Here is a 27,008-nt window from a genome sequence, read left to right as displayed (position 1 = left end):
ACAAATGTCTCATTTCTCTAAGACATAGTAGAGAAAGTCATCTATCATATTATATTTTAAAGGAGTTTAGATTTCTGCAGATTCTGCATGGGTAGGATACAGCTCCTTGGACAGGACTGGCAGCAAGAAGCCCAAGATAAATGGTGGTTTTCAAGCCTAGCTTCTCAGCAGCTTCATGGGGAGACACAGGCAGCTGCTCTGAGCCAGCCCCTCCTTTGCCCGGGACTAGACCTTTCCAGGTGCTGCACATGCTGGCCCCACTCCAGCAAAGCACTTAAGCACATGCTTAACTTTCAACGCATCAATTACTCATGGAGAAGTCAAGCCCAGAGAAGCTGCTGCAGAGATAGTGGTGAAAAGGAAATGGGGAGGTGGTGACCTTATTGCTTCTCTTTCCCAGTGGACCTGTCTGCAGACATCATTCAGGGCCTGGGGTAAAATGATCGCAGAGGCTAATAGGTCAATGACCTGCTACTCTGTTGTTAGCCTAGCCCCAACCTTTACAAAAGAGAGGGGAAGGGAGAGGGGAAGATCTGTACAGTTTGTCAGATGTTATCGCACTTGATAAGACAAAGCTTTCCTTTCAGGAATTTTTTCTTCTCTGGTTTGCTATGAAAAAAGATGGCAACTTGTGGTGGCAAAGAGGAAATTCATAGTCTTTTGTTCTTCCTCTGCCACTCACATCTGTGACAGGTTTCCTTTCTCCCTTAAGCTATTCCAATTTCTGGCTCTGCATGTGTCAAAATAAGCTTCCAAAACAAATCATGAATGTATGGGGTAATTAAAGCTGTCATTTTGTGTCAGGGGAAGGCACTCCCCTTCCTCAAGAATAGTACACCTCCTTGACAACAGCATATTGTAGTGAGAATGAAGAATTTCACACTTGTTTCTTTGATTAATTATTTCTTTTTCTTTTCGCTTGAGGGATGGGATAAGGAAAAAAGAAGAATTGCCTTATGCTGCTGCCATATGAGCCCTTCTCTGTTTAAAAAACTCTTGGAAAACGGTGTTGAGAGGTAGACAACTTTGCATAAGCACTAAAACACACATAAGTGACCTTAGAGTCACCTCTTCAGGTATGTGATCTACCTGAATTTAAAGAAAATTTAAAAAAAAAAATTCAAAAGTAACTTTCAGAAAAATTGAAATACAGAAAATTGAAAGATAATATTTGTTTCTTAAGATCTCCAACAACATGAAAAAGTTTTTCCAAAAGTTTGGAGGAGTGTCTTTAAAAAGGCACACAGGCCAGATCCTCACTTTTCCAGGGAGTACCTCAGGGACACATCTGAAGCTTCCTTCACAAGACTAACACAGTAATGGCATGCTCACATATTCTCAGCTGTTCTAATAGATTTTTTTTAATGTGAGCGTTCTGTAATAATGGCAACATATATAGAGATAAGTATTTCAAAAACTCCTTCTTTTCATTGTGAGAGTTTAAGTGCACTCAAAAAGAAATTATTTTTCAGTCAAACTGCCCATCCTTTGTTTCATACAGCTGTGCCATACATGATTCGCCAATTTTTGTAAGTCAGTTTTCTCCAGGGCACATGCACACTTCACTCATGGGAAATTTCAATTAAAATGGAGTCAAAGCTGTGTTTTAGATGCAAAAAGAGCAAAATAGTTGGATAGGTATCTAAAATGTGTACTGCAGCATGAAAATGAGCTTTCTAATCAAGGTGCAGGACACCTGCACTCGGATTTGCTCTCTTACTGCTGCCCAATCCACTTTTGGTGAGTGATTTACTTCTAGTCCCTCTAGGTTCCCAGCTCCACAGTGGGAATCACTCTGACTCCTTACTCCCATCTTTCCTGCATATTTTGCAATGTGACATTTTATTATTGTGCTGGTAGTAACTACTGTGGAGCACTGGGCACGGAGGGAGGGCCTCTCTGAGGTGCAGTTCAGTGGAGGGGTTTGCTGGTGAACTCACTTTAAGGACTTCTGCCCATTTCACCTGCTTGTCCCTGCCTGTGTGCTGCATTTCACTGCCCTGCCAGTTGTTCCACTCTGAATTTTTCTAGAAGATCCTGAAAGCATATCAGGAAACTTATCTAGTTAAAAATAAGTCTCTCCTCACCAACATAATTTCTCATTCATGTCGATGTATCGATAAGGACAGTGTGGTCCCAACAACAGATCCTAACACAAGTAAGTGGACTGTGAGATGTAGCACAGGGGTGGAAACAAAGATTTTGAGATAAATTAGTTTAGCCATCATTTCATTTCACTGCAGCCTGAGTACAAGTTTTAGACTGGAGAAACATAAAGTGTGGTTATATGAGTCTCTGCTGCAAGTCCATTGTGAAATTTTGCCCTTCTGCAGGATTTCAAGTACCATGATAGCTCTTTGCAAACAGTGTGTCCCTAACACACCTGGCAGGCAAATACAGTATCCTCTTATCAGATGGGCAAAATGAGCTGCACAGTGATCATGACTGGCTCAGACATGTAGCACGAGCCAACATGAGAGGCAGCAAGAAGCAGAAAGTCCTATTTGGCTGGACTGGTGTTTGAACTACTTGGCTTCTGCTGGAAACTGATGGCCACTCATGGTAACTGCCAATACAAAGAAGCTTCAAGCAGCAATAGGAATGGGTGAGGAGTAGTAATGATACAACTTGCATATGGCTTTCATTAAATGAGTTTTTATTGGATTAAAGACATAATTTAGAGTCTACAGTAAAACTGCTTGAAATAGTTTAATCTAATCTTGAAGAGGCTTTTTGACCAAATCAAACATTTTGCTGTGAATTTTTCAACTCCACTGAAATTTCCTGAGGTATTCTGGTTTTGAGATGAACAATAAAAAATGTAATTTCAAAACAGTCATGTTTCTTAGTTTTATCACTGAAAATGAGATATATTTTATAGAAAATGTATGTTTATGCTTCTAAGAATAACTGTTATTTTTGCTAGTTCTTATCAGCAGAAGCTTTGTCACCGACTATCATGAGTGACTGACTGAACTATACACAATGTAAGAAGCAAAATGGTTTTCAGTGTTACAGTAGTCACAAGAAAATACTTATTCCAGTGATGAAACTAGTGGTGATCAACTTTTCCTGAAAGAAAGCTTCTTTCATGCTATATTTGCTCTCTTCAACCTTTAAAAATATTCTTGTTTTCATAGTAAAAATTATTATGTACAATCCAAATAAGATAATATACAGGATTACAGCTCTATTTCCTACTATATTCTTAGATGTTCACGTAAGTTTTCTGAAACTTTTCTTTTTGGGGATAAATCCACATAGGTAATCTCATGGATAGACACTGAAGCTATGCCTGAACAAGGTAATTAAAAGTTTGCCTTCTTTGAATAGTCAAAGTAGGAATTGCCTTACTAGGTTTTTGAGCTTGTCTGTGATTGCTTCAAAACCCAAACCAACTGAAATTTTAGTTGCACTTTCCTTCTAAGTTCCAACTGTTCAAAATTAGCTGGGTATCTCAGGCTCCAAAACTCACCTAGGCTGACTCCTCAAAGGCCAGAGAAATACTTTCTGATTATGGTTCCTAAAAAAAAAGATTGTTTATAAGCATGGAAAATAATATTCATATTTTAATAAATGATGAAAACAAGTTGTGAGGAAGGTTAATGGAAGGAATGGAGCTTGCAATTCTAAAGCAAAGAACAAAAAGCAAACCAGCAACACTACAAAAGATTCAGAAGTCCCATCAGACCAAAACCAAATGTTTTCAAAATCTGCTGAAACCTTCTGGTATAAAATAATTTCAAGTTTCAATGACAGTGTGGTTGGCAATAAACTGTAAATCATTGCACACAGAGGTTTCTAACTGGCAAGTGGCAAACACATGAAGGCTGTTTCTCCATGCTTTTGGCTTATTTGAATACAATTTTTGAAGTTACTCATAAGAAAACAAGATTTATATAATATTACTGTATTTCTCAGCCCTTTCAATCTCTCTGTTTTCCACTGGATAACTCCAGCCCAGGCTAACAGAGTGCTAGAGGCTTGAACTGATTGTGGTCCTAAATGGTCTGTGAATGTCACTGCCCAGGTACTGGAGAGAGGCTCAAACAGAGGCACAGAAGAGCTGTGGTGGGAGATTGACTGCATCACCTGCCACTAGGAACATTGGAGAGGTGAGACCTGTGGTGGTGCATGCAGGGAAAGTTGTGGCTGGAGCTCACAGATCACCAGACATGGGGTGTTTCAGCTGCAGAATTGAGGCCAGAGGCAGAGTCTGCTGCTTACTGAACAAAATCAGTCACTTATTTGGGGAAAGAATGTCTGCTCGCTGTTAGGTCTCCTTTTACTCTGTTGGTTTATTTTTTTCACTTTTCTCTCCTTTAGCTTCATCTTGACTGAAAAGTTAAAGAACAGGAGCTAAGCAAACGTACCTATGGGCACAAGGATGTGGGCAGTCAGATGGTTTTGTAACAGCTGCTGTATTGCTTTCTCCTTCACCTTCCAGGAATTCTTTATCCCTCAGTATTTCTACCAACAGAGTAAAAAATTAAAGCATATTCCCCCTACCTGCAGCAGTCACTGCTCCAGTGTAAGCCTCTAGTGGGGCAGAACCCTCCCAGAGATTCCTCCTGGAGACAAGAAGATGCTTGGCAAAATGTTTTTCATAATCTTCCTCTCTCTTAATCTTCTGTGACAACATTTCAGCCACAGGCAAGAAAAGACTTGTCTTCCAGCAGTGGATCCATATCTGATAGGGACAGGAATGGAGAAAGGTGAAAACATGGGGCAGTAATTACCTGTATTACACAAGCCTCTGAGGACTCTTCCATAAGGGCTCACGAAAGTCAGAGTTCCCCATCATACCTGGTGAATCAATTTTCAGACACAACCTGTACATCTACATCACCAACACTCCAATATAAATGTGTTTTGGTTGCTACCTGCTGTATGGTGCAGAACCATCTGCAGACAGGACAACATTCAGCACTGGCAAGTCATCTGAGTGTTTAACAGCTTCTCAGAAGATTTTGAAAAAATCTGATTCAGGTTCAGCCTGCAGCCAGTGATATTCCTCCTAACTCCTGACTCCAGCTGGTCAGGAGCTTCCTGCAATCTCACTGCCACATGCAATGAGTGTACGGTCAGGTGTGACTTCGAGGTACTAGTAGTCATGGGCAGGCATGGCAAATACCAGGAGCCTGAACCTTGCTTCAACCCATAGTGAACTCTATGCTCTAACAGACTGTTCAGAAAGTGTATTTATTGTTTTGGAGTGGGAATAATTATCACAGAGAAAAAAAAGATGACTGTGTACACTGATGCAGATTTAAATGCGGGCAAAGAGACAAGCAAGAGAGAAAGGATACTCCCCAGGAGCATTCGACTGAAGCTCTACATTAGGGGACAAAAAGAAAGTAGCCAGCTGAGATTGATGATGGAGAATGAATGTGGTTCGTATTTTATTAATAAAAGAGGTCACCCCACAAAGGAAATTCCCAACTTGGCCTGGTGATGTAGCACTAAGTGGTAATTGATACATAAAATGACAAAACCCATAGAGCTCTGGTTACACCAGAGTAGACACTCTTTGGGGCTTGTAATTACAGGGAGCTGGCAGACATTCAGATTTCATCTTTGAGTGAGAAAAGGACTTTCTGCTCTCCTGCCAACTGGGTTGACTAAGCTCAGTGCCAGGCTGGACATACCTTCCAGAGTATTTGCAAAGTAGTGTTCAGCTCTACCTCAGATTCTTTCACTCTCCAGGTTTCTGGAAATGAACAAATAAAATATTTGTAATGGCACCTGCAGCAGTGAGGCATCTTGGAGAGAAAAGCCAAGTCTTGCCTCTCGGTTAGAAGGCGGCACAGTCGAGAAAAAGCAATACCTCAGAGCTGTGTAGGAGGGAAACAGGAAAAATTTCATGATGACTGGGGAACAAACGATGTCTCAAGGACAGAAGATATTCCTGGACACAAGTTTGCTCTCTGGACCCATCCTAATGATGTGAATTAGGCACTGATGTACTAAACGATGGGGCAAACATAGTTTCTCAGATAGAAGGCAAATTGACCATGCTGTCAGGGGACATCTATATAGTCAAGACCTGTTGTTGCAAGACCTGGAAAGCCAGACCTGCCCTCTGTTGCTCTCTTCAGATTATCCCCGTACATTTTCCCTCTGATTTGTTGTATCAGCAGTACTAGGTCTGGCCTTGGAGGCCTATGCTGACTGCCAAGGTAGCAGATGATGAGCTATCTGATATTAAGTTTCTCCACATGAAATATGTAGAACCTGTGGGCAAAAGAGCAGTACCAATACTTCTTGGCCAAATTCTGCTCTCGGTTACACCAGAGGAATGTAAATGATGTCAATATGATTCACAGGAATTAAGGATAGTACATAGCTTGGGGTTTTTTTGAGAAGATACTTAGATTTTCATTGTATCTAAAAGGACTGACCATAGACAAATCTCAAAGAAAAGTAACACTGTTGTTTGTTTTTCTTCCCTAACTTCAGTGTCAGCCCCAGCCTAACAAAGCACCCTATAATATTTGCTTAGGCACTGAATTTGTTAGCTTAACTTATTTTTACTGTTTATCCCACATTTCTGTAAAAATGTGCTAAAAAAAATAATCTGTTAATGCCAAAAGTTCTCAAATACTCTTTTTCACAGGCATAGTGTACACTAAAAGGAGCTTGCAAGTATAGCTGTGCTGGAATTTTTATATCAATAAACCCCAGAGGGGTGGTGCAACTCCTGATGGTGCACTGGTTCCAAGGATGAAATAACACATCCTGGCAACCCAAGCAGTTTTCACCAGTAGAGCTGCAAGGCTTTTTTTTTTTTTTTTTTTTTTTTTGCTGAGACAGGATACCAGCAAAAACTTCTTCAGAGAAACCAAGCAGTGACTCTACGTTAGCCAGCTTCTTGGGATGCTCACCCAGCACACAGGAGACAAAGGTGTGCATCCCCGCTCTGCTCAAATCAGCTACATCAAATCTTAATCCCTCTCCTAGTGAAACATCTTCCCAGCTCTGGCCCTGCTGACTGCCAAAAGATCCTACTGTCCCTCTGTGCTCGTCTGTCAGAGCTGCTCCAGAACAGTTTGATCCACTTGTGGTTAGGATGGAAGGTGGGAGACGTGAGTGTCATTCAGGCAACACAGGGTGTCGAAGAGGGGGTGTCCTGTACCTCTGGACATCTCAAGCAGCAGTGTTTTGGCTGGCCTTAGGGGCAGAGTTTTCTGGTTTTCAGCCGAAGTGCTTGCTGGGGACTCAAGGAATCTTTCCTGACAAGGATATTGTTGTGACTGTTGTGCCCCCCATGAAAAGCACAGCTTTTTAAAAGTTCATGTGTACTGACACAAGAACATTCACGTTGTGCTTCACTGAAGAACTTCTGATCGACTCTTGTTGTGAGCTCAGGAAAGGCCAAATGACCTAAGGGTTATAAGGTGCCAGTTACAGATACTGTTTCACATTCTTTCTTAGAAGAATAGTTAGGAAACTACTGGATTTTCTTTCCCTACTTTTTTTCTGTATCTCTTCCAATGCAAAATACTTTGCTCTTCCAGTGGAAACCAATCATTTACTAAATATTTAGTGTAATTCCTGTCTCTGTCTCTCACATAGGCCAGTGTTTACACTTCAAAAGCAACAATTTTTTTCTCATGCCCTAGTCACTCCATAGAAATAAATATAAGCTGCAGAACCTGCACAAATCTCTGCTGAGACACAAAAGTTTAAACACCTTATGGATTAATGTTTATGGAGCCTGTCAGAGATTTAAAACCACAAAGAGAAAGAAAGGTTTTCTTCAGCTCTAAGAAATGAACTTTTTGTCTAACGTCAGCCCTACACTGAAAAAGCCTTGGTAGGTTGTTTGTCTAAGGAGACAGGTCCTTATTAAATTGTTCATGATGTCTTTCCACTTAATTCTTGCTATAAATTTGCCTCTTTGCCACACTCTTTACACTTTAGTTCAGCGTGCCCCAGAGACTTGCAGACCCAGCAGCTTACCACTAACTCAGCCTAAGGAGAAATGCTAGCAACAAAGACCAGCCTGCCAAAACGCATAAAACTTGCTGCTTTTTGCCTCACTTTTAAACAAAAAAATAATATTGTCTTTTCTCTAAAGTGGTAAAGCAACACACGCCCAAATGAGTTCTTGACATTACTCTACAGGATTTTTTAAGGGTTTCGAAGAAACCTTGGCACTTACCAACACGTTCTCCAAAATGTATGGTTGTTAATTAGTTTAGTAGTCAGCATAAGGAAAAACAAATGATGGCAGGAGGTGCAACTAGTGGCTTTTGGTAAGGCAATGGGAAGTCTGTGAAAATCACAGCTTCTGAAATACTGAATAAAGCCTGAAGGAAAGAATTGATTAAAAGATGAGAGGTAGTCATGTCCATTGCCATGTTAACCTACTGTTTTGCTGGCACCATGACTATGAGAATGTACCTGTACTTACCAGCTGGGCAAAAACAGTTAATGAAAATCAAAACCATGAAGAGAAATGGGCATTTTCCAAACATGTGGTGCTTTTTTTTCTTTCTTTAAGGTTTAACTGAGCTTCTTGCATTATTTGTCAATTTTTTTCTCTTTCTGAAGGGAGTTTAGTAAGAAAAGATGACTATCAATAGACTAAGGGCCATTTCTACCCATTGCAAAGCAGAATTTGACTAGGTCAAGCATAGAAATTTTTGCACAGCTTGCTGTTAATACCACTTTCCCACCAGAAATGCCTGTTCCTCTGCATACCCTTAGGAACACTCAAAAACTGACTGCGGAAATCTGCTGCAGACTCGCACCTTCCCTAAGGCCAGTTGGGTAGCCCTTCCTGCTTTCCACCAATTGTGAGGTCCTTTGCACCCTCTCATTTATATTTCCAGTATTTCACCTCTGCAGATGGGACCGTTGTTCGTAGTCATGAGTTATGTTTTCCCACCTAGAACAGAAGATTGTTCTGGCTTTCCTTGGACAGTCATTGAGAGCAGAAAGGAGAAAATGCACTTTTCTTCCCTGTTTGCCCATTATAAGGAGGGATAGGAGGGAAGGGAAGGGGTAAGGAACAACTAGGCTATGCCTGTTTACTTTCTACTTCCTCATTTCTTAGAAGGTATTAATGTCATTGCAAGGTGCCACAGTAACAGTCCTAGAGATGGAAGCCCTCTCTTTATGTAGGAGGCAGGAATGGTGTGGGAAGGGACAAGGATGGCTGCCCTGCATGCTCAGGCAGCTTCGCCTCCATCCTGTCCTGGGTTGATCTCTGCCAGTGGTGACAGTGTGCCTCTGGCCTATTTGGACCTTTGCATCTGGGCTGAGATTGCTCGGTGTGGTGAAGGCTTCACAAACACCTCGTACCCACAGACGACTGGCTTGGGACCATGGAGCTCTCTTTACATAGGGCTGAGGAAGAGGAATGAGAATGTAATGGGTTTTGGGTTACAACAGGCTTACAAATCTGAAATAGCAAGCTGGTACACAATACAAATATCAATACTAGGGACTAGAAATAAAAAATATTGATGAAATTTTGCCTAGTTTTTTATTCCACATTTAGGACTGCATGAAATTTCCACTGGTAAAATACCACACTTTTCCTGTGAAAACATTTCCATTTAACCTCTCAGGATTAGGTGAATAGGACCTCTTCCTGTTCTTTCGAGAAGCAGTGCATATGGGATGCTGAAGTAGCACATCTCTGAGCGTTGCTCAGGATCTTCCCAGTAAGAAGACATCCTACATTTTCACATTAAAACTGCTTGCTCCTTCTTTTATTTGTGTATATAAAAAAGTGCCTCCAAAAGATGAAAAGCCATAGAGCAAACAGGTAGTGATAGCAAAATAAGTTTGTCTAAGGAAAGGGAATAATAATAATATGAGATAAATACATACTACTTCTGTACCCAATGATTTAGAAGCTATTTTATGACTTAGACCTTCTGGTATTATTTTGTGTTCTTATTTTCTACTGCATCTTATGTCATCTATGTCAGCTACTCCCCTGGCTCTCAGAAAAGCATTTTACAGCCAGTATTTCACTTCATGTAATAGCTCTTCTCCTGTATGATTTTCATGGTTGGTGCAAATCTAGATGAAATGTAGGGGATGAATTTACCCCTCCCCAGACAGAGCTCCTCCAGCTGACATTCTCCACACTATGGTTTGTTTCCAAGAATCCTGAAGAATTTCTGCTCCAAGAATCATGCAGAATCCCATGATTGTTTCCAGACAACCAAGTAGCAGACTAGGTTTGTCAGCAACATTTCCAAAAGGCTATTTTTTTCTCTTTATCCTTCTTGCCTCTGTTGGTGTTCACATCCTTCTTGCCAACCCAGGTGCTCCTTTAACTCAGCAGCCAGATGGTTTCTCAGGGTTTGGTCCTGATCCCAAGCATACCATCCCAGATCACTGCACCTCTGGCCACAGAGTTGTGTGATCCAGGAGGGTGATTTAATGCGTGGTGAGTAAGTGAGGCATCAGCAAAGCCTTTCTCTACATTGCAACAAGCAGCCTTCTGAGAAGTCTAAAGAGTGTGCTGGCATTGGTTGGTAGGGATGGCATAGAAGAACTGTGTCTCTGGCAGGTGGGAAAAGTACTAGCACTGTTCTCATCACACAAGATGCAGACAGGGGTTTTTTTGCTGTTGTTGTTGCCCTGAAGAGGTTTAAGGCCTCTTCCTCATACTGACTGCTCACTAAGGTGTGATAAAACTCCACAAAGTAAGCTCTAATAATGAAAAATGCAGCATGCTGAAACTAGAAAGTCTAACTGAAGTGTGACGCTTTTCAAAGCTGTCTGTTTCCCCAAGGACAAAGTAACACACACTAGTTTGTTCCTTCGCAGTTTTGACTTCTACAGTCTATCTCCTCTCTAAAAGATTGGTTTGCTGACTTTATTTTTAATGATCAAATAATCTGTGGGCCTTGGTGTTTCGGGATGAGGGTTTGGCTCACCTGTGTAGTTCTCAAAAAAACAGATTTCAGCCCCTGATTCCCATAAACATTTAAAAATTTCACTCCAAGTTCCTCATGACACACAACACAGCTCAGTCATCAGCTGCTTGCTCATAGCTGTGTTAAAACTTAAAGAGGTTTGCAAAGACCATTTTCTACTATTTTGTTATTATTTACTACAGGTGCAGTCTCTGTCACTGACTGGGATTTCATGGTGCTCAACAACGTAGAAAACTAGAAGAGAAAGGTAGATCCTAGACACAACATAGAAATAACTGTTCTGTACTTGTTTGCATGTTTGTAAGCACCTGTGTATTCTCTAAGCATTGTAACAACTGCTTGCTTGAGTTTTAATATAATTTCCCATTATTTTTCCAAACTTTAAAAATTAATCAAGTGTTTGGTACACCTCAAGTGAAACGACAGAATGCATTTGCTTCTTGAGAAGTAGCAAACTTGAAAAGCAGGTGAGAGCAGAGAATCTGCTTGGTAATTCTTTGAAGGAGGGTACCAGAAATTCATAAGAGAAAAAGAATCTCTGTCTAAGAATTGCATTATCCTCTACCAAAAAACACCTGATCCTGCTATGAAAAGCAGACTCCTGAATGCTTACATACCCCCACTAAGTAACTTGGCTTGGATCTAGCAGTCCATCCCTGTTTTTACAGTACTATATTGAAACATAAAAGGATATGCTTTCTGTAGCCTTAACAGTCAAGAGACTGATAAGTCTTCCTTTCTCACAGTTAGAGTTTCCAGGATTCTTAATGGAACAATCCTGTTGAATTTAATGCAGGATGGTCAACCATCCATAGGATTCTAAAGCAGCCTGCACAGTTCTACAGCAGAAAGATGATTTTTGCTTTTTCTGACAAAATTAAAAACAAGAAAAGAAAGTATTCATACTCTAGTAAATTCTGCTGAATATTTCCTGTGTGTTTGGATTCACTGCTGTTAAATTATATAAGATTGCTTCATGAGACTCCCTCACCTAAGGAATGAATTGCTTTCCTCAGCAACTCTAGAAAGACTCATGTGAAGAGATGAATATGTTGACCTCATTACAAGAGTAGAAGTGTAGGACCTCAGGAAACTTTTGTACAAGGCATAATGTAGCACAGATCAAGTCTGGACATGGTCTGGTGTGAGCTGGCAGGTGGGTCATAACTGACCCCAATGTATGACTCAGAACGTGTCTCCCATTTTCCTCTAAAAATACCTACTTTAGGCTGAATTGTCTTCTGGGATGGGGGGCAAAGAAAAGAAAGAACAGATTTTAAGTGGTATTTTCAAGTTTCTTTTCAAAAAAAAAAAAAAAGCCAGGAAAATTAGAGTAGAGAAAATAATAGTTATTTTAAAACCATAATGCCAACAGTTTCTGGGCTCTAGGCTTGCCTTTTTGCAGAATTTTGACCTTTTGGCTATTGCTAACTCTGTGGAAGTCCACCCAAATTCAAGTAAGTAATAAACCCTCAAAAACCTGCAGCTTATTTTTATTAGATATATTTTTTATCAATTCTGAGCATGGATTTTTTCCTACAATGTCAAATCCAAACTGCTGTGTCATTAAGAAGGTCCTGATAGATAAACCAAGTTGACCATGAATTGCATTTGCCCAGCTCCATGCCAGCAGTGCACAGGAGGACACTGAGCTGAAGGCAAAGGGACTGAGGGTCCAGCAAGCTACTAAGATCATGGCAGAAGGGAGAGCGGGCACAGGCTTCTGATGAGGGGGACCAGACCTGAACTGGGAAAACAAACTGGGATGGACTGGAGAAGGTGGAACAGGACTGGAAAGATGATTCTAGGGAGCTGAGACTGACTGCATTGACAAGGCAATGGTAATGAGAGACTTGATGGGGGAAACAGCATTCTCTACATATGGTGAATAACTTTGAGGTAGGAAAGAGGCTAGTCGTAGTAACAAGAAAAAAAGCTCCTTCTGCCTCTGACAGAGATGTGAACATTGCCAAGTGTCACCCAGCTGAGAGGAAAGGGCTGTGAAGAACCAGGCTAGCAAAATATACTACACTGCCTACTACAGCAACTGGCAATCTGCTATCTCTGTGTGAGATGCTGCTAGTTTGAGGTCTGGTGCACTGAAGGGCCCCAAACATGCTCTGACCTGGGCAGTACCATATTAAAGCTTTATTTTCTTTTTCACATTTAAAAACCCCTGAAGATATTGCAGGCCATGCACACAGAGATATGTGTGAATACTTCTTTGATAATTGCATCATAAAGAACAAAACCTTTTGAAAAGGGGGCTTTTCAAATTCTTGTGAGTGTGGACATTCACTGAGACCTAGAGGTGCTGCAACTACTTTGTTGGCTGCATGCACTGAACATTGTAGAACCTGGAAAAGTCAACAGTAGGTAGGTCAGTAGGTCAGCAGTAGGTCAGTCTCAAGTAGGGCACTCAACTCTGGCTGTAATCAATACTTCTCTTCACCTTGGTTCACCATGCATGCAGCTAGTTCTCCAGAGAGCATGCTCTATCCTGAGTCCTGGTTGAGCCACATGTGACCATCAGAATCACAGAATATGCTGAGTTGAAAGGGACCCACAAGGATCATAAAGTCCAAGGATCATCAACTCCTGGCCCTGCACAGGACCATTTCCAAGCCTACAGGGATGTCAGATCTGAATGCTTGAGGAAATTGCCACTTGTGTGCTGGGAGCATGCCACTTTGCAGCCTCCCTAAAGCCCTTTCGTGCCAGGGTCCTCTCCCGCAAAGACGCATACACGGAGAATAAAGCAAGCCCTGATAGCTTCAGCGTCTCTGGTAGTAGAGACTACTTGACCGTGGGGATCTCTGCAGGCTGGCAGTGAGCTGCGGTTCCCTGGGGAGGAGCGGGGGACTCCAGCGACAGAATTGCAGTTAAAAGGTTTCTTTCGGGCAGCCGTGGAGAGGAGGTCCTTCACCTTAAGGAAATACTAACATATCGCTATTTGGCTCCTAAGAGAAGAGCAAAAGGAGCGCAGAACTGTGGGATGGAAGGTTTCGCCTGACACTGGCTGCACGCGTAGCGGCAGCCCCGCAGCCACCGGCATCTGACCGGGGTACCCCCGGGCCAGCAGTGCGCGCTCCCCGCCGTGCCGGAGCGCCTGGCTCAGCCCCCAGCGCTGTCCGGCTGCCCCACGGGGGAGCTGCTGCCTGGCTTTTGCCCCGGCCAGAAACTTGGATGCCGTGGCCCTGGCTCCCGCCCCGAGCGGTGCCCGGCGGGCGGCGAGGCGGGGCCAGGGCAGGGGCGCTCCGGGAGGAGCTCAGGGCTCACCAGGGCGGGGGTCGGGACCACCAGGGGCTGCCGGCATTTGTACATGTTGATTTAGCGTGAAGGGGTGTGGGGGGAATGAACCCTGCAGGGAAAGCAAGCCGCGTCCCCCCGGCAGCATCGGGGAGGGTTAATCAGCGAGGATCTGTGGGTCTGGGAGGAGAAAGGGGAGGCCGGGTTGGGGAGGGGGCAGGATAAGAGGAAAAGGGGCAGAGCGGCTCAATGAGGTCCACACCGTCAGCCTTCTTAGTCGCGGCAGTGCCTTCACGGGTGCTCCCGGTGTTGGTGGTGGGTCCTTCCTTCCCGTCCCAATCGTTTCCTCCCGCTTCCCCTGCCACAGAGGAGTCGGGGCTGGAAGGGAAAGAAACAGACCCCCTGGGCTAGACAGCTGCCCACCCGAGGCGGAGGCAGGCGCGGCGCCCCAGGGGAGGCGGCGGCGTCCGGCACATTCCCCGGCAGTGGGAGGGCGCCGGGAGAGGAGAGGCTGGGGAGCATCTCCGAGCCGGGGCTGACTCCCGAGGAGCGAGGGAGGGACACAGAGAGCGGGAGAAACCGCCGCCTCTCAGTTATACACCCGTCCCCAAATTTTAAGGACTAGGGCGGGGAAAAAGAAAACTGAGGACCTGAGCTGGGACTTCCCAGCCGGAGCGATTGAAAAGGAGCCAAAGCAGGCATCGGGGGTGGGGGGGGGGGGGGGCAGTGACATCCCAAGGAGAGTCCCCCTGCTTCGCTCCCCGCAGTCGCTGCGTGCCCGCCGCCGCCTCAGGATGTGGGTGCCGCTGCTGCTGCTGCTGCTGCCGGAGCTGCTCCCCGCCGTGCCGGCACAGAAGCTCTCCGCTCTCACGGTAAGGCCGCCCCGCCGCTGGGCTCTGGGCGCCGAGCGCCCGCCGGGTCGGTGTCCGGGGCTCACCTGAGCGGGCTGATGCGCCCGCCCGGGCAGCGAGGGGGCAACCCGCGGCTGCCGGGCCGGGGGCTGAGCCCCGCTTCGGGCGGGGGACGGAGCCCATCCCGGGCGGGAGTTCCGCCGCGGCTTGTCCGGCAGCGTGGGGAGCAGCCGGCACCGCCGCCCCGCCGGGCGCTGCCAGGGGAGAACTGCCAGCGGCAGCCAAATGGAAGTTTAGTGTGGGTCCCCGCAGTGCTTCGGTGCGGCGTTAATGCCCGTATTAATGCTTTTGTTTTCCCGGAGAGGAATAATGCTGAAGTGAGGTCTGCTTTTGGACCGTCTTGGTTTGACTGATTTTACTTTATTTTTAATTATAAAGCGACGTGAAACAAGCCTCTCTGGCTATTCCAGGCTCCACGATGCTAAACACGGAACTCTGTGTAGAGATGGGTGAGCCAATTCATTAGGCTTGCTAAATAAACCATAACCACTTTTCTAGCCAAGACCTGAGGTTTGCAGCTAATAGCTCAGTTCAATCTTCTTGTAGAGTTTGCAGTGTTTGCAAAGCTATAATTAATGCAATCTGTAGAAATAAAAACATTTTCCTTAAATGTGTTTTTAAACAAGTGCTTGAGTAAACATAACGGGCAGCAAGTACCTCTTTCAAGCTGTTTTTAAGTGTTTTGGTGAAGGCTGTGCCCTTAGAGTGTATTATGCCAAAGTTACAGGCAGTTGCAAAGTGAAATAGACCCTATTTTTGTCTCAGTCTTTCAGAAAATTTCTGTAAATACTTAAAGTTAGGATTTTATTTTTTTTTTCCTTTTCTTTTTGTAAGGTGCTATAGGGACAGCTCAAGGAGAGATGGCAATGAGGGATAGCTGAGCTGTTCATACCTGAAATTCTTCAGAAGAAGTTTTGCCTCTTTGTCTAGTTTTTTTCCTCCTAAATGATTTGTAGATTAGAAACTGCTAACTGAAAACCTTAAAGTAATGAGTTTACTCCATGAATTTTATTGTGTATAACATTTGAAAGCGTGGGGCAGGTAAAGTCAATTGATGTTCCTGTTTTATTTTTTAAGACCCTAATATGAAGCACCCTTAGACTGTCAGGTAATATATACTATTCTAGTTAACAGATTAACATTGCAATTTACTTTCAAGTTTGCTTTCACAAATATATAAACAGAATTTACAAGACAGTACGTGTTATATTCTCTTTTCTGTACATAAAAGGAGTTTTAAATAACAGCATGGAAGTAAACTGAAAATACTACCAAAACTTAGTTTGTCCAAATGTAAAATAAGAGTGATTGGCATTGTTGTATCATCTTTAGATGATACATAACCCAAATGTTGTCAAAGTCTTTTAACATATGTATATAAATCAATGCTGAATTAACTGTCATTCAGTGAGGGGTCGTCTGCCTTACAAAAGGGAACAAAAATCTGGCCAAGGGCACTTTGGCAAACTCTTTAAAAATTAAATGTCATAGATTCATGAGGATATATTTGACTTCACTGTTATCTGAGCGATATCTGAAGTCCCTCTCTTCCTTCTTTCACCCATCCAGAGTGTACAATATTAATTTCTGTACCTTATGGTAGTGTACATCTTTATGAACCATGATCAGAAAAGTCAATCCTGTTGTAATCCCCACCCTCTCTTACCAAAAAGGTAATGGTTTTGAAGACTTTAAGCATTCAGACTGAATTTAACTTGGACATTTCAGTAGGCATAGCTAGCCTTGTCAGTAGAGGACTGTAGGTAGTGAGCCTATGCTAGTTTTTCTGTTGCCTATGCTCTTCTTACAGAAATGGCTCACCCATACAAATACTAGACTACATTAGAAATCCTTCCATAAAACAAGTAATGAACAGGCAGACACTCATAGGAAGAAAACAACACACATACACACAAATGCACATATACATTCTACATCTTCCCACAAGACTACACTTTGAATGAGGCAGGTTTATTTCTACTATTTCTGTCCTTACCTATTTAAACAAAAACAAAAAAGCAGTGCTATTACAGCCACAAATACCCTTGAATAATTCTTTACTCCTGTAGCCATTTTGCTTATAGCTCACAGACTGTATAACCCCTGTCTCCGTGTACCTTTCTCAAATATTCATGGATATGTGCTTCATAATTATAAGGAACAACAAACCCAGGCTGTGTGGAAAGACCAAGAAAATATATGCTGTTTTTTCACCTGCTGTGCCAGTGTGTGATGACTGAGAATGGCCATTCTTTTCTACACAACAGGTGAAGATTTTATTTTTATTTGTGGTGTGAAGAATAACAAATAAAGGCTGATATTTTCATAAATAACCAGAGGCCATGGGAACAGACCGTGCTTCATTGTGGACCTGAGTTTCATAAAAACTACGGGATGATTACAGAGGGGGAGTGCTCATTCCTAATGATAGCACACTGTCACGGGTGTACTAATCTTTCCTGGTGGTGGCAATATCAAAGGCACAGTCTCCTTTACTGCAGTGGAAAATCTGACATTAGATGAACCTTAGCAGTGACATGATAATAAAATTAAAGTTCCCTCTAGCAAAAGCAACTTTAAAGTGAACATCATTTTCCAAAAGGTAAATACATGGATGAGACGTTTTTTTCCTTGCCCGGGTGTTGAACAGCTCTGGGCTCTAAGCAACAAACTGCATGATGGTTTGGGAGGGAGGGAGGGTATCAGTCTTTATATTTTTATGTTTTTCATCTGTCTAAACATATCTCTGGCCTGTTTTAACTTTATGTCCTCACTAGCTCCAGAAGAAGATCAAGTATTACTTTCAGAGAAGACTTTCAGTAGTTTGAAGAGCTGTATCTCCATTTAATTAGGAATAATATTTTTGCATTTTTCTTGGGCAGAAATGGCGCAATAACCACCCATATCTGTAGTCCAGGTGAATATGTAATTTTCAGATGTTGGAAGCTTTACAAAAGTCCAAGAGCAAGAAATTACAGAGTTTTCACAAAAATAAGAGCTTTGAGAGATTTCTGACTGCCATCTTATCAATGCAGTCTTATTTGACTGCAGGTTTGCAAGGAAAGATGAGCATATGGCTTCCTACAGCCTTGATAATAGCCATCAGGACAATTTCTTGCAGGCAGATGCATCAGAGTAGTCAGCAGGTAGTTGAAATGCACCAGCAGTTGAGAGTCTGGTACCTTGGTCTTTATGGCTATATTTAAAGTAAATGTGAGTGTTGTAACATGTCCATCTCTGCCGAAACTGTGGACCCAGCCAGAACTCATCTGACTCCCTGTCTGTGTGCAAAGGTAGAGAAGGAACATGAGAGGTGGGCAGATGCACATCTGAATCTTTACTGGAGAGCCATGATATGCACAAGAGTCTAAGAGTTTCAGAGTTTCTGTGTGTTCGTTGGGTTTGAGATAGGCCACAACTACGTGGAATTTGTACCAATCTTGGCCTCTTGTCATCAAAAGTTACTTTGCTGAAGCTGTTTCTGGACTCTCATCTCCTGAGTAGGACCATATTGCAATAATAGACAAAATGAAGGGAAACATAATATTCCTGTTTTGAATTTCTAACTGAACCATAGGGATGCATGTGAGAGGAGAGCATTATTTAGTGTTATATTTATTGTTATTTCAAATGAACAAATATTGGCAACAGAACAATGGCTTTCATTCTGGAAAGGTAGGCTGGGAGCTGTCTCATAAGAAACTATGAGATCTGGAGGGACTGTAGCCAATTTGGCTGCTCCTGGTTTTTTCTCCCCTTGTGTCAAATACAAATCTTATGTTCCAGAAACTATCTCAAGTAGCCTTGTCCTTTTACCTTGTTTATGGAAAGCCAGGTAATGCTTTGCAATTCTTGTAACACATTGTAGGAACATTTTTGCAATGCTATATTTTTATTCTGCTCTGTGAGATGCACCCATTCTTTCTGGATGTATGAAACCAATGAGAGCTGAGCCTTGTTGACATATTGTATTAGGACAATGGGCATATCAAGGATATAGGTACTTTTGTTTTGAAACACAGTGCTTTGAAGAAAGCTCATTTTGTTCCTTCAGTAAGTATGTTTATGATCACTGCACTTACCAACACACTTACTTTGGCACTGTTAATACTGCATTTTTGAAACCATCAACTTAGCTTTTATCTCAGTTGCAGTGTTGTGTGTGTGGATGTACTTTTATAAACAATAGGACACAAGTGTTTCTTATTTTAAAATCTTGATGACTTATAACATACCACAAACTATTTATTCTTTCAAAGCCTTGCTGAACCATGTGTTTCCCTCAATACAATCAATAGATCTTAAAAAGGAAAAAAGTTTGCTTGAAATCACCTCTTGAAATGAACACCTCTGCCTGTTAATAGTTCCTTTCATCGAAATCTGAATATTTCTGGGAACAATTGTTTTCTTTTTCTCCCTTGCCACATGCTTATGAGTATTCAATGGCATTTAATGCACTGGATAGCTTCCACAACACTCATCAATATAAGATGGACCACAAAGGTAGTTCAGTAAAGGGATCACGGCTTTCCAAGTTAAGGACCCCTTTGGATGGCGTCTGCAAACCAAAACATTTGGAAAAGTTATTCTAATTGTGACTGAAAAACCAAGACCATAAATAAAACTGTAAATGGCTCCAGATCCCAACAACATTGTTACTGTGAACGGGCATTGGTACAACCAAGGATACATCAACTCTGAAAATAAAACACTTTCAACAATGCTTCCTTGCAATAAACTCTCAAGACATTTCTCACTAAAGAAACAAACCCAAAACCTGTGGGAGTTGTTATTGAAAAAGTCAGCAAACTTTTGATCAGGGGTCAGAAGTAATTTTTGTGCATGCAGCCAACATAAGCTGCATCTTATAATGTAGGAGACATTAATGGAGATGGCAAGTTGACTGTACACTAGTAAGATTTTAAAACCAGAAGTGGAGAGTAGAAATGAATGTGAGTGGGGAGGGAAGAGCAGGACAGAAGAAACAAAATGAAGTAGATCATGCATATTATGGCCAGTTTTGATGCTTTCATTCATTCCCTATTACCTACTGAATACCTCGAGGAACATCTGTGTGTATTCCTTGACAGCTGGCAAACCTCAGGGTTTGGTTCATTTTGAGAAGCCTCCAAAGGTTCAGCTGCTATCCAAAACCTATCTGAACCCTGTTGGTTTGGAAATTGGGCTACGGATCTTTTCAAGATCTGGCTTGCTCAGGACTTTGCTCATGTTTCCATTTCTTCAGCCAGACCAGCTTCACCACAGGCACAGCCATTTTCATGATATTTTGGTACTTCCATTTCCTGTCAGGCCTGAGACCAGGAAGTGCAGAGGCGCCTGAAAATTAAAAACTGAGTAAGAAAGAGTTTGAATCAAAGACCTGTTTTTGAACAGCAAATGAAGGTCTGAGTTTGGTTCAGGAGTCACACTTTGTATCTGAACAAATTCCCATGTTCTTGGACAATTTGCAGAGTGAATGGAGGCTACCCTTGCAAAAGACTTCAGGGATTTCCAAACATTTTGTGTTTTCTTTAGAATCAAAATTCAACTGTGTCTTAATTTTCTGGTTGATTCAATATTGTTGTGAGGCAGATTTTTAAGGAGTTGACATAATAGATTCACGATAAAAGCCATTTCACAATGAAAATTTGGAATGCCTTCTTCAGAATTTATGAAGTCAAAATAGCTTTTGACTGTGTGAATACTGCCCTGGTGATGCCAATCATTTTGGTTTCAATGGCCCTCTGTAGTCTCATGGGATATGCTTCTGTTGACATTTCTTTATCCACTTCTGGTTATTAATTGCTAATCACCACCTTAATATTATCTACAGTGAGAGATAAAACACTTTCCAGTGCAACATTGGAGGTGAGCCTGAAAAGAAGAAATGCTTCAGGAAAAATTTACACTTTGCAATATGCTAATGTTACACAGAATATTTTATGACAAAAGAGAAGGAGGGATAACTTAAGATGTAGCAAGATATTGCCATAAGCAAATAAACTAAGCAGAGAAGAGAAAGTATAGCACAAATACCTGCATTTTTTTCCTTCACTTTTTTCAATCTTTGTCTAGCTACCCCATGTACAGAGCAAATTGGTCTGAATTACTGCTGTTGCTGTAGTCGTGGTGTTCATGGAACACGATGACACAAATTTTGGTTATGGGGAGGTGAAAGCCACCCAAAAGTATATGGACTGTTTTTTATATCAGTGTGGTAATGTTCAGTATCATAGGATTTCTTAATATGACTTTACCAAATTATCAGTGGTCACCAAGCAGCAAAGTTAATGTAGTGTCACTTCTTACCACAGAACCCGTGAAGTCGCTTGTGTGTCAGTGTCCCAAATGGAAGTTTTAGCCAGTCCTTGCAGAAGAAATCACTTTGATGAGTTAGTAACTGCCCTTCAGTGATTTTTTTCCCCCTGTCTAATTTATTACCTTTTAAAAATGACCACTAAGTGTTTCATCAGCTGTTGAAAATCCAGGCTAATAGAGAATGCAACCTAGAATTCTTGTTGGGACGGAAAGACAAACCATTTCCTGAAGGCAATCCTTTCCAGCTCTCTCCCTGGCTTGCTCAGTGTGCTGCTAGAAAACTCACTCAAGAATGTTTACCTCATACTTATCCAAAACCTAGCTTTTTTTTCTTCTTTTACTTTAGGCTGCTGCTTCTGTCATCTTCTGAGTCACTGAGTAAAGATCTTCTTTTCTTTTGGGTTACCTTAAATTTATTCTGAGGATGTAGTAATACATTTTTCTGTCTTTTAGGTGTTCATTTTTTAAACAGTATACAAATTAGCTGTCATACATATACTATAAATCTTTTGCTCTTTCCTAGAGCACCTAAAAAGTACTTACATGAAAACAAAGAAAAATTCCATTGTTCTGGAATGCTCTGTCTTTATTTATGTCATGGCTGCATGCTGTATTTTACAGATTTTTTTAGGATAAAATTGCTGCTGTAAAGTACTCACAGTTGTTTTATTTGGGCTAGATTTATCATACATTTATCGATACCCTTTTTTTTTTTTGAATTAAAGCAAGATACTGGCAGTGAATAAGCAGTGTAAGAGCTCAGGGGACATGTGTACATTTTTTGAAATGAAAGTAGCGACAGATAAAGAAGAATTTTAATGGTAATCAGGATGGACTCACAATGATCCAGGTAGCAAGCTGCAGTACAGAGAAAACCTGCAGACTGTAGGCACTGTAGATGTCAGGACGGGAAAGCAATTACTCGGTTTCATTATCTTTCTCTTGCTTTTATCTGGAGTAAAGCAGAAGAGTGGTGGAGTTTAGTTTGAGTAAAAGTCTGCCATTGAGTGTCATTACTGATTTGAAGTAGGGTTAGAAGGGATGGTGACATTTTGGTGAATACACAGACTGTTTTAACCATAACCACACAGACTATATTTTAACTGTAACATGTTTACTTGAACAGAATTGCTGTTAAATCAGACCACGTGTTCTGAAGTATCACAGAACAAAAAGTATGTGATTTGTTTGGGATCTAGATCATGCAAAGTAGAGAATTGCTTCCCAAACCTTTTTCTTTGCTAGGTGCTGCTCTCCACAGTGGCATCTTTCTGCTAAAGGTAAATATTAGAGTCTGTTTGGAGAACACAAGGTGGACATATGGCATTGACAGCATCTCAGAAAGATGGTGATATTAAAACGTGAAAATCTCTTCTCAGTGAGGCTGATATGTGTATGCCATGCTGATATCAGTGCACTTGACTTCATCCTGACTTTCTATAGGCATCCAAACACACTGGATTCCTTCTTGGGACTGTGAGGTGAACCTCATGGTCTTAAAAAGAGAGTTATTATTAGAAATAGGAGGACATTTTGAACCCGCCTTACAACTGTCTCTGCTTCAGTTGTCCCAGTTAATGTATTTGTCCTCATGCCCATCTGTGTAGGTGAAGAATTATTTAATGCATTTAATCTCAGTGTTTTAATCATTTCTTCTTCACTTTAGAATCCATATTGATGCCACTTAGTGAAGAAAAAGGGGTGCCAGTGAAGCTGACCCAAGCACTGTAAGGTTGTATTTGTCAAGTGCTGTAGTTACTATTTGCCACCTTTTTATGCCAATAGTGCTGTGTAATACTGCTCATGTCCAGAGAGCTGTCTTCCTGTGATCTGATGTGCCTGCTAGAGTGAAAAATCACTGAAGTAAATGTCACTTTTTAAAACAAAAATTTCTACCAAAGAAATGAAATCAAATAAGTGAAATCTGGTCCTGAAATAAGTATGCTACTTTGTAGTGGAGAATAGCACGTATTGAAAGGTACCTTGAAGAGAGTACAGGAATAAAAAAATGATTGACAACAAAGAAACTAAATAAGGCTTTGACTTGATCTTAGACTTATTTGTTTCGTAAATTAACTCTGTTGTGTAGGCTGATTTTTTTGGGGTAGAGAGCCACCGAAGACTGTAACACAAAATAAAAAGCGAGGGTGGAAGAGGGAGGGATTTCTACAGATATTTCTCCGTTTTTCCCCCTCTCCATTCCCTTGCAAATATAAAGGGGTGGCATCACTTGCACAGCATCCTGGCAAGGAGATCACCTTGTCTTCTTCCACGGCACTTCAGGGATCCACCACGGGAGGGAGTGCGAGAGCAGCGCGATCTGCACCGTCTTCTCTGGGAAGGGCTGAAAGGAGGGAAAGCCCTTGTTTCCCTGCCCAGCGGCGTTAGAGCGGAGGGGAGGAGGGAGAGAGCTGGGGACCTTGATTTTTCAGCACTTGACATTCAATTGCCCATCAGATAGGCACTCAAAAAGGAAAAATCTCAAATGGAGAAATTCTTCATAGAAACTATTGAAAGGTAGAATGCAGTTCTCTATTAAAGTGTCTCTATTATTCTCTATTAAAGTGTCTTTAATAACATGGCTTGCTTTGACGTTAATTAACCCTTTGCATTTGTAAGAGCTCAGAGCAGGATGGTGTGGACAAGAGGGAATATATGGCCTAACATATGAGCTGCTCTTGGCCGTGGAACACCAGGAGGGGTTCAGTCTGCAGAAAGCATATGGCCTGTAATTCCTTTGCATGCATCCATACTGTTTCTTTTCACAGCATTCGTTACATGGATTCTGGTGAGCCAGACAAAACAAAGTGAACAACTTACTTTTCACACTGTATTTAATGGGATTGTATTTCAGACTGTGTCCTCCTGGGAAGGCAGTTTTCAAGTATGCCAAATTTTTGATAGATTTCAGCCTAAGTGGATTTAGTTGCAAATCTGAACTTTGAACAGGAGGCTTTATCTTTCCGTCATGTTTACTCCTTGAAATGTTCCATAAATTCCATTTCTGAGAAAAAGGGAAAGTCCATTTCTGAGAAAAAGGGAAAGATTTTTTGAAAGAAGGGTCCATTTGGTAAATTGCTCTTCTGTTTTAATTTTCTCTTTTCCAGGTGCTGAATGACTTCAAGAGCTAAAGTTCTGTCATTGCTTTGTGATGGACTTCCATCAATTTGCAATAAAATTACAAGGCAATACTCATGCACAGATAATTGATTTCATTCTGAAGGAAAAATGGCAAAAATTGCTGCAATTAGTGCAGCAATTTTCTCCAGTGCAAAATAGGTATCAAATATTGCTCTTATGACGTATCAGTGTTTACATTCATTAGATGCAAGACCAGGAGAGATGTATGGCAATAAGAGAGTTGGAGTATTTCCTACTAGATAGCAAAGCCAGATCTGACACCAAGACTCAATGGCTGACAGAGATTGCTTTATGCATCCTCGTGGCTGGTGACAAACTCACAGAAGCTCAGTAGACACAGCCCTGCTGGTTTGATAGAGTGACTGGTGAATAATCACAGATTCACAATACATGTAGTACTGAGGTGAAAACAAAGAAAAGAGCTAGCTGCAACCCTGCTGGTAGGAGAAAGCCCAGAGGACCTGGAAGCTGATGTCCTTTGGGACTTGTAGTTGTGACTGGGCTCCCTCTGGTCTCTGCAGATTTTTCTTCAATATTCTTCTTCTTCATATAGTTGATCTATCCTTAATACATCTTTTTCCCCAGTGCTTGCATGCCTTATCTGTGTATAGACTGTAAGCTCTTTAGGTTTGTACAGTGTTTTGTGCAAAAGAACCTCCTTCCTGGTTAGCCTTCTTGGTCTACTATCATTATCAAATTCAGTAATAAACAAGAGTAAATCATGAATGACGCTTGCAGGGGAGGCTGAACACAAATAATGGATGATATACAAATAGTAGAGTTCATCAGACAGTTGTGGCTGCAGTCTGATTTTTTACATCCTCTACATAGCATCCAAGCTGGCTGTTCTGTATAGACTTTCATATATAAATATATATATATAAAATCGAAGGAATTAATTCAACACTACAGGAAGCAATTAGCAAAATTGTCTATTCCCTGGCCTTGTCATGCTGCTGGTAAAAGGGCTCTGCACAGTGCAGAGGGCCAAGTGTCATCTGGTTGGTATTTCCTGACTTATGAGAGCTTAGGGTTTCAACCTTATCATTGCACTAAAGCTGGGATTGTCAGGCTGTGGTATGTGTTTCCTTTCATACTGCAAAACTCTTTTCTCCCCTAAAGAAAAAAGAGACCTGAATCAATGCAGCCTGCTCTTTCCTGCAAAGAATAATGGGAATGTTTGGATGCCTCTTCCCAGTTTTTCACATAGGTCAGCATGGAGCTTGAAGTTTCTCTAACCAGTGCCCTTCTCTACCTTTTCTTGAAGGAGAGAAGAAGGTGGATCTGGATGCAAGATGCTTCCTTCTTGTGAAAGAACTGAGAGCTGTTCTCACTGTTACATTCCCCATCTCTTGAATATACTCTTTTTTTCAATAGCAGCAGCACCAAGAACCCTTTGGGAAACCTGGCCCAAAGGTTCTCTTGACAAACTCGAAGAGGTGCCAAGCATTATCAAGAAGCACAGATCTTCTTCCTGTAGGCTTCCTGGGGCTTCAAAATGTTATCCATCAGCTGCAATAAATTCTCTAGATTGCCATCTTCTATCTTAAGACTACTCATGTCAGTCATATATGTCTATGCAGGGGTAGACTCTGTGAAAAGCTTTTCTTCCTTTTATTTTCCAACAAAGCCCCCATAAGAGCTTAAAGTTCTTTTGGGCTTAATAACCAGAATATGAGATTTTTTTCCCCTGAACTTTAGGTAAGTTGATCTGATCGCTTTTATCTGCTATTCTTTTATGTGTTTTGCTCTAAAACAGGAAATGATGCATAGGAGTTTCACATTAGTTTTCATTTGACAAGATTTCTAAATTGTTAGGTTTTTACTTAACAACTTTTTTGTGTTGGAGATGCTGCAGGACAGCTGCGTGTGTTAGTTGATGAATTTGTATTATCTCAAGACTGAAAAGAACAAGAAGAACACCATTTCCCTTCAAATCTTAGGTCACTTCAGGAACTGCCACAGGCAATATTTGGTCTTATTTTAGTAGCTCTCTTGATTGTCATCCTAAACAATGAGAAGAGAATAGAGAGAGCTTTTACTGTCTGAATTGCTTATTATGACAGGAGCAATCAAAAAGTCACACAGTATCTCTACTTGTTACAAAAGTAAATTATTCCTTTAAAACTGCTGTCCTGTCTTCTCAGCACACCTGAGGGTGAGGAAACTCCCAGGTGAGATTCATTTTACAAGCATGTCAGGAAATCACAGTCTTTTCATACAAGTAAGAAGCAACCAGAAATGTCCAATGAAATTAGGAGGTTAGGAATAGGACTAATCACTTGTAAAAACTATTTCCACCTGACAGCAATTAAAGCAGTGTCAGAAATGCAATGAAATTCCCTCCAGGGATCTTCATAAAATTGAGTTAAACATTAGAATGAGTGTTCATGATTGATGGAAAAGTTTGAGAGAAATGACAAGTCTATCAAAGCTGAAGGGGGTCACAGTTCATGTTCTGCAGCTATTTTTTGGTATGCAGGAT

At 41.6% G+C, this 27,008-nt stretch overlaps 1 protein-coding gene across 5 annotated transcripts in view; it reads left to right on the top strand.

The window, feature by feature from the left end:
- The first annotated feature begins 14,395 nt into the window (after positions 1-14,395).
- The window catches only part of SMOC2 (SPARC related modular calcium binding 2), a 139,627-nt gene continuing 127,014 nt past the window's right edge, over positions 14,396-27,008 (top strand). For 2 of the 5 annotated variants that reach the window (XM_064648906.1, XM_064648905.1), the window contains exon 1: positions 14,397-15,025. In XM_064648906.1, coding sequence (XP_064504976.1) covers positions 14,948-15,025 — 78 coding nt within the window. In that variant the 5' untranslated portion in view covers positions 14,397-14,947. Of the gene's footprint in view, positions 15,026-27,008 lie in introns of all 5 variants that reach the window. The other 3 variants (XM_064648907.1, XM_064648904.1, XM_064648909.1) reach the window with 3 other exon arrangements.

This window comes from Pseudopipra pipra, chromosome 3 (assembly GCF_036250125.1).
Source record: "Pseudopipra pipra isolate bDixPip1 chromosome 3, bDixPip1.hap1, whole genome shotgun sequence".
Lineage (NCBI taxonomy): Eukaryota > Metazoa > Chordata > Aves > Passeriformes > Pipridae > Pseudopipra > Pseudopipra pipra.
This window is presented reverse-complemented; position numbering and strand designations above follow the sequence as displayed.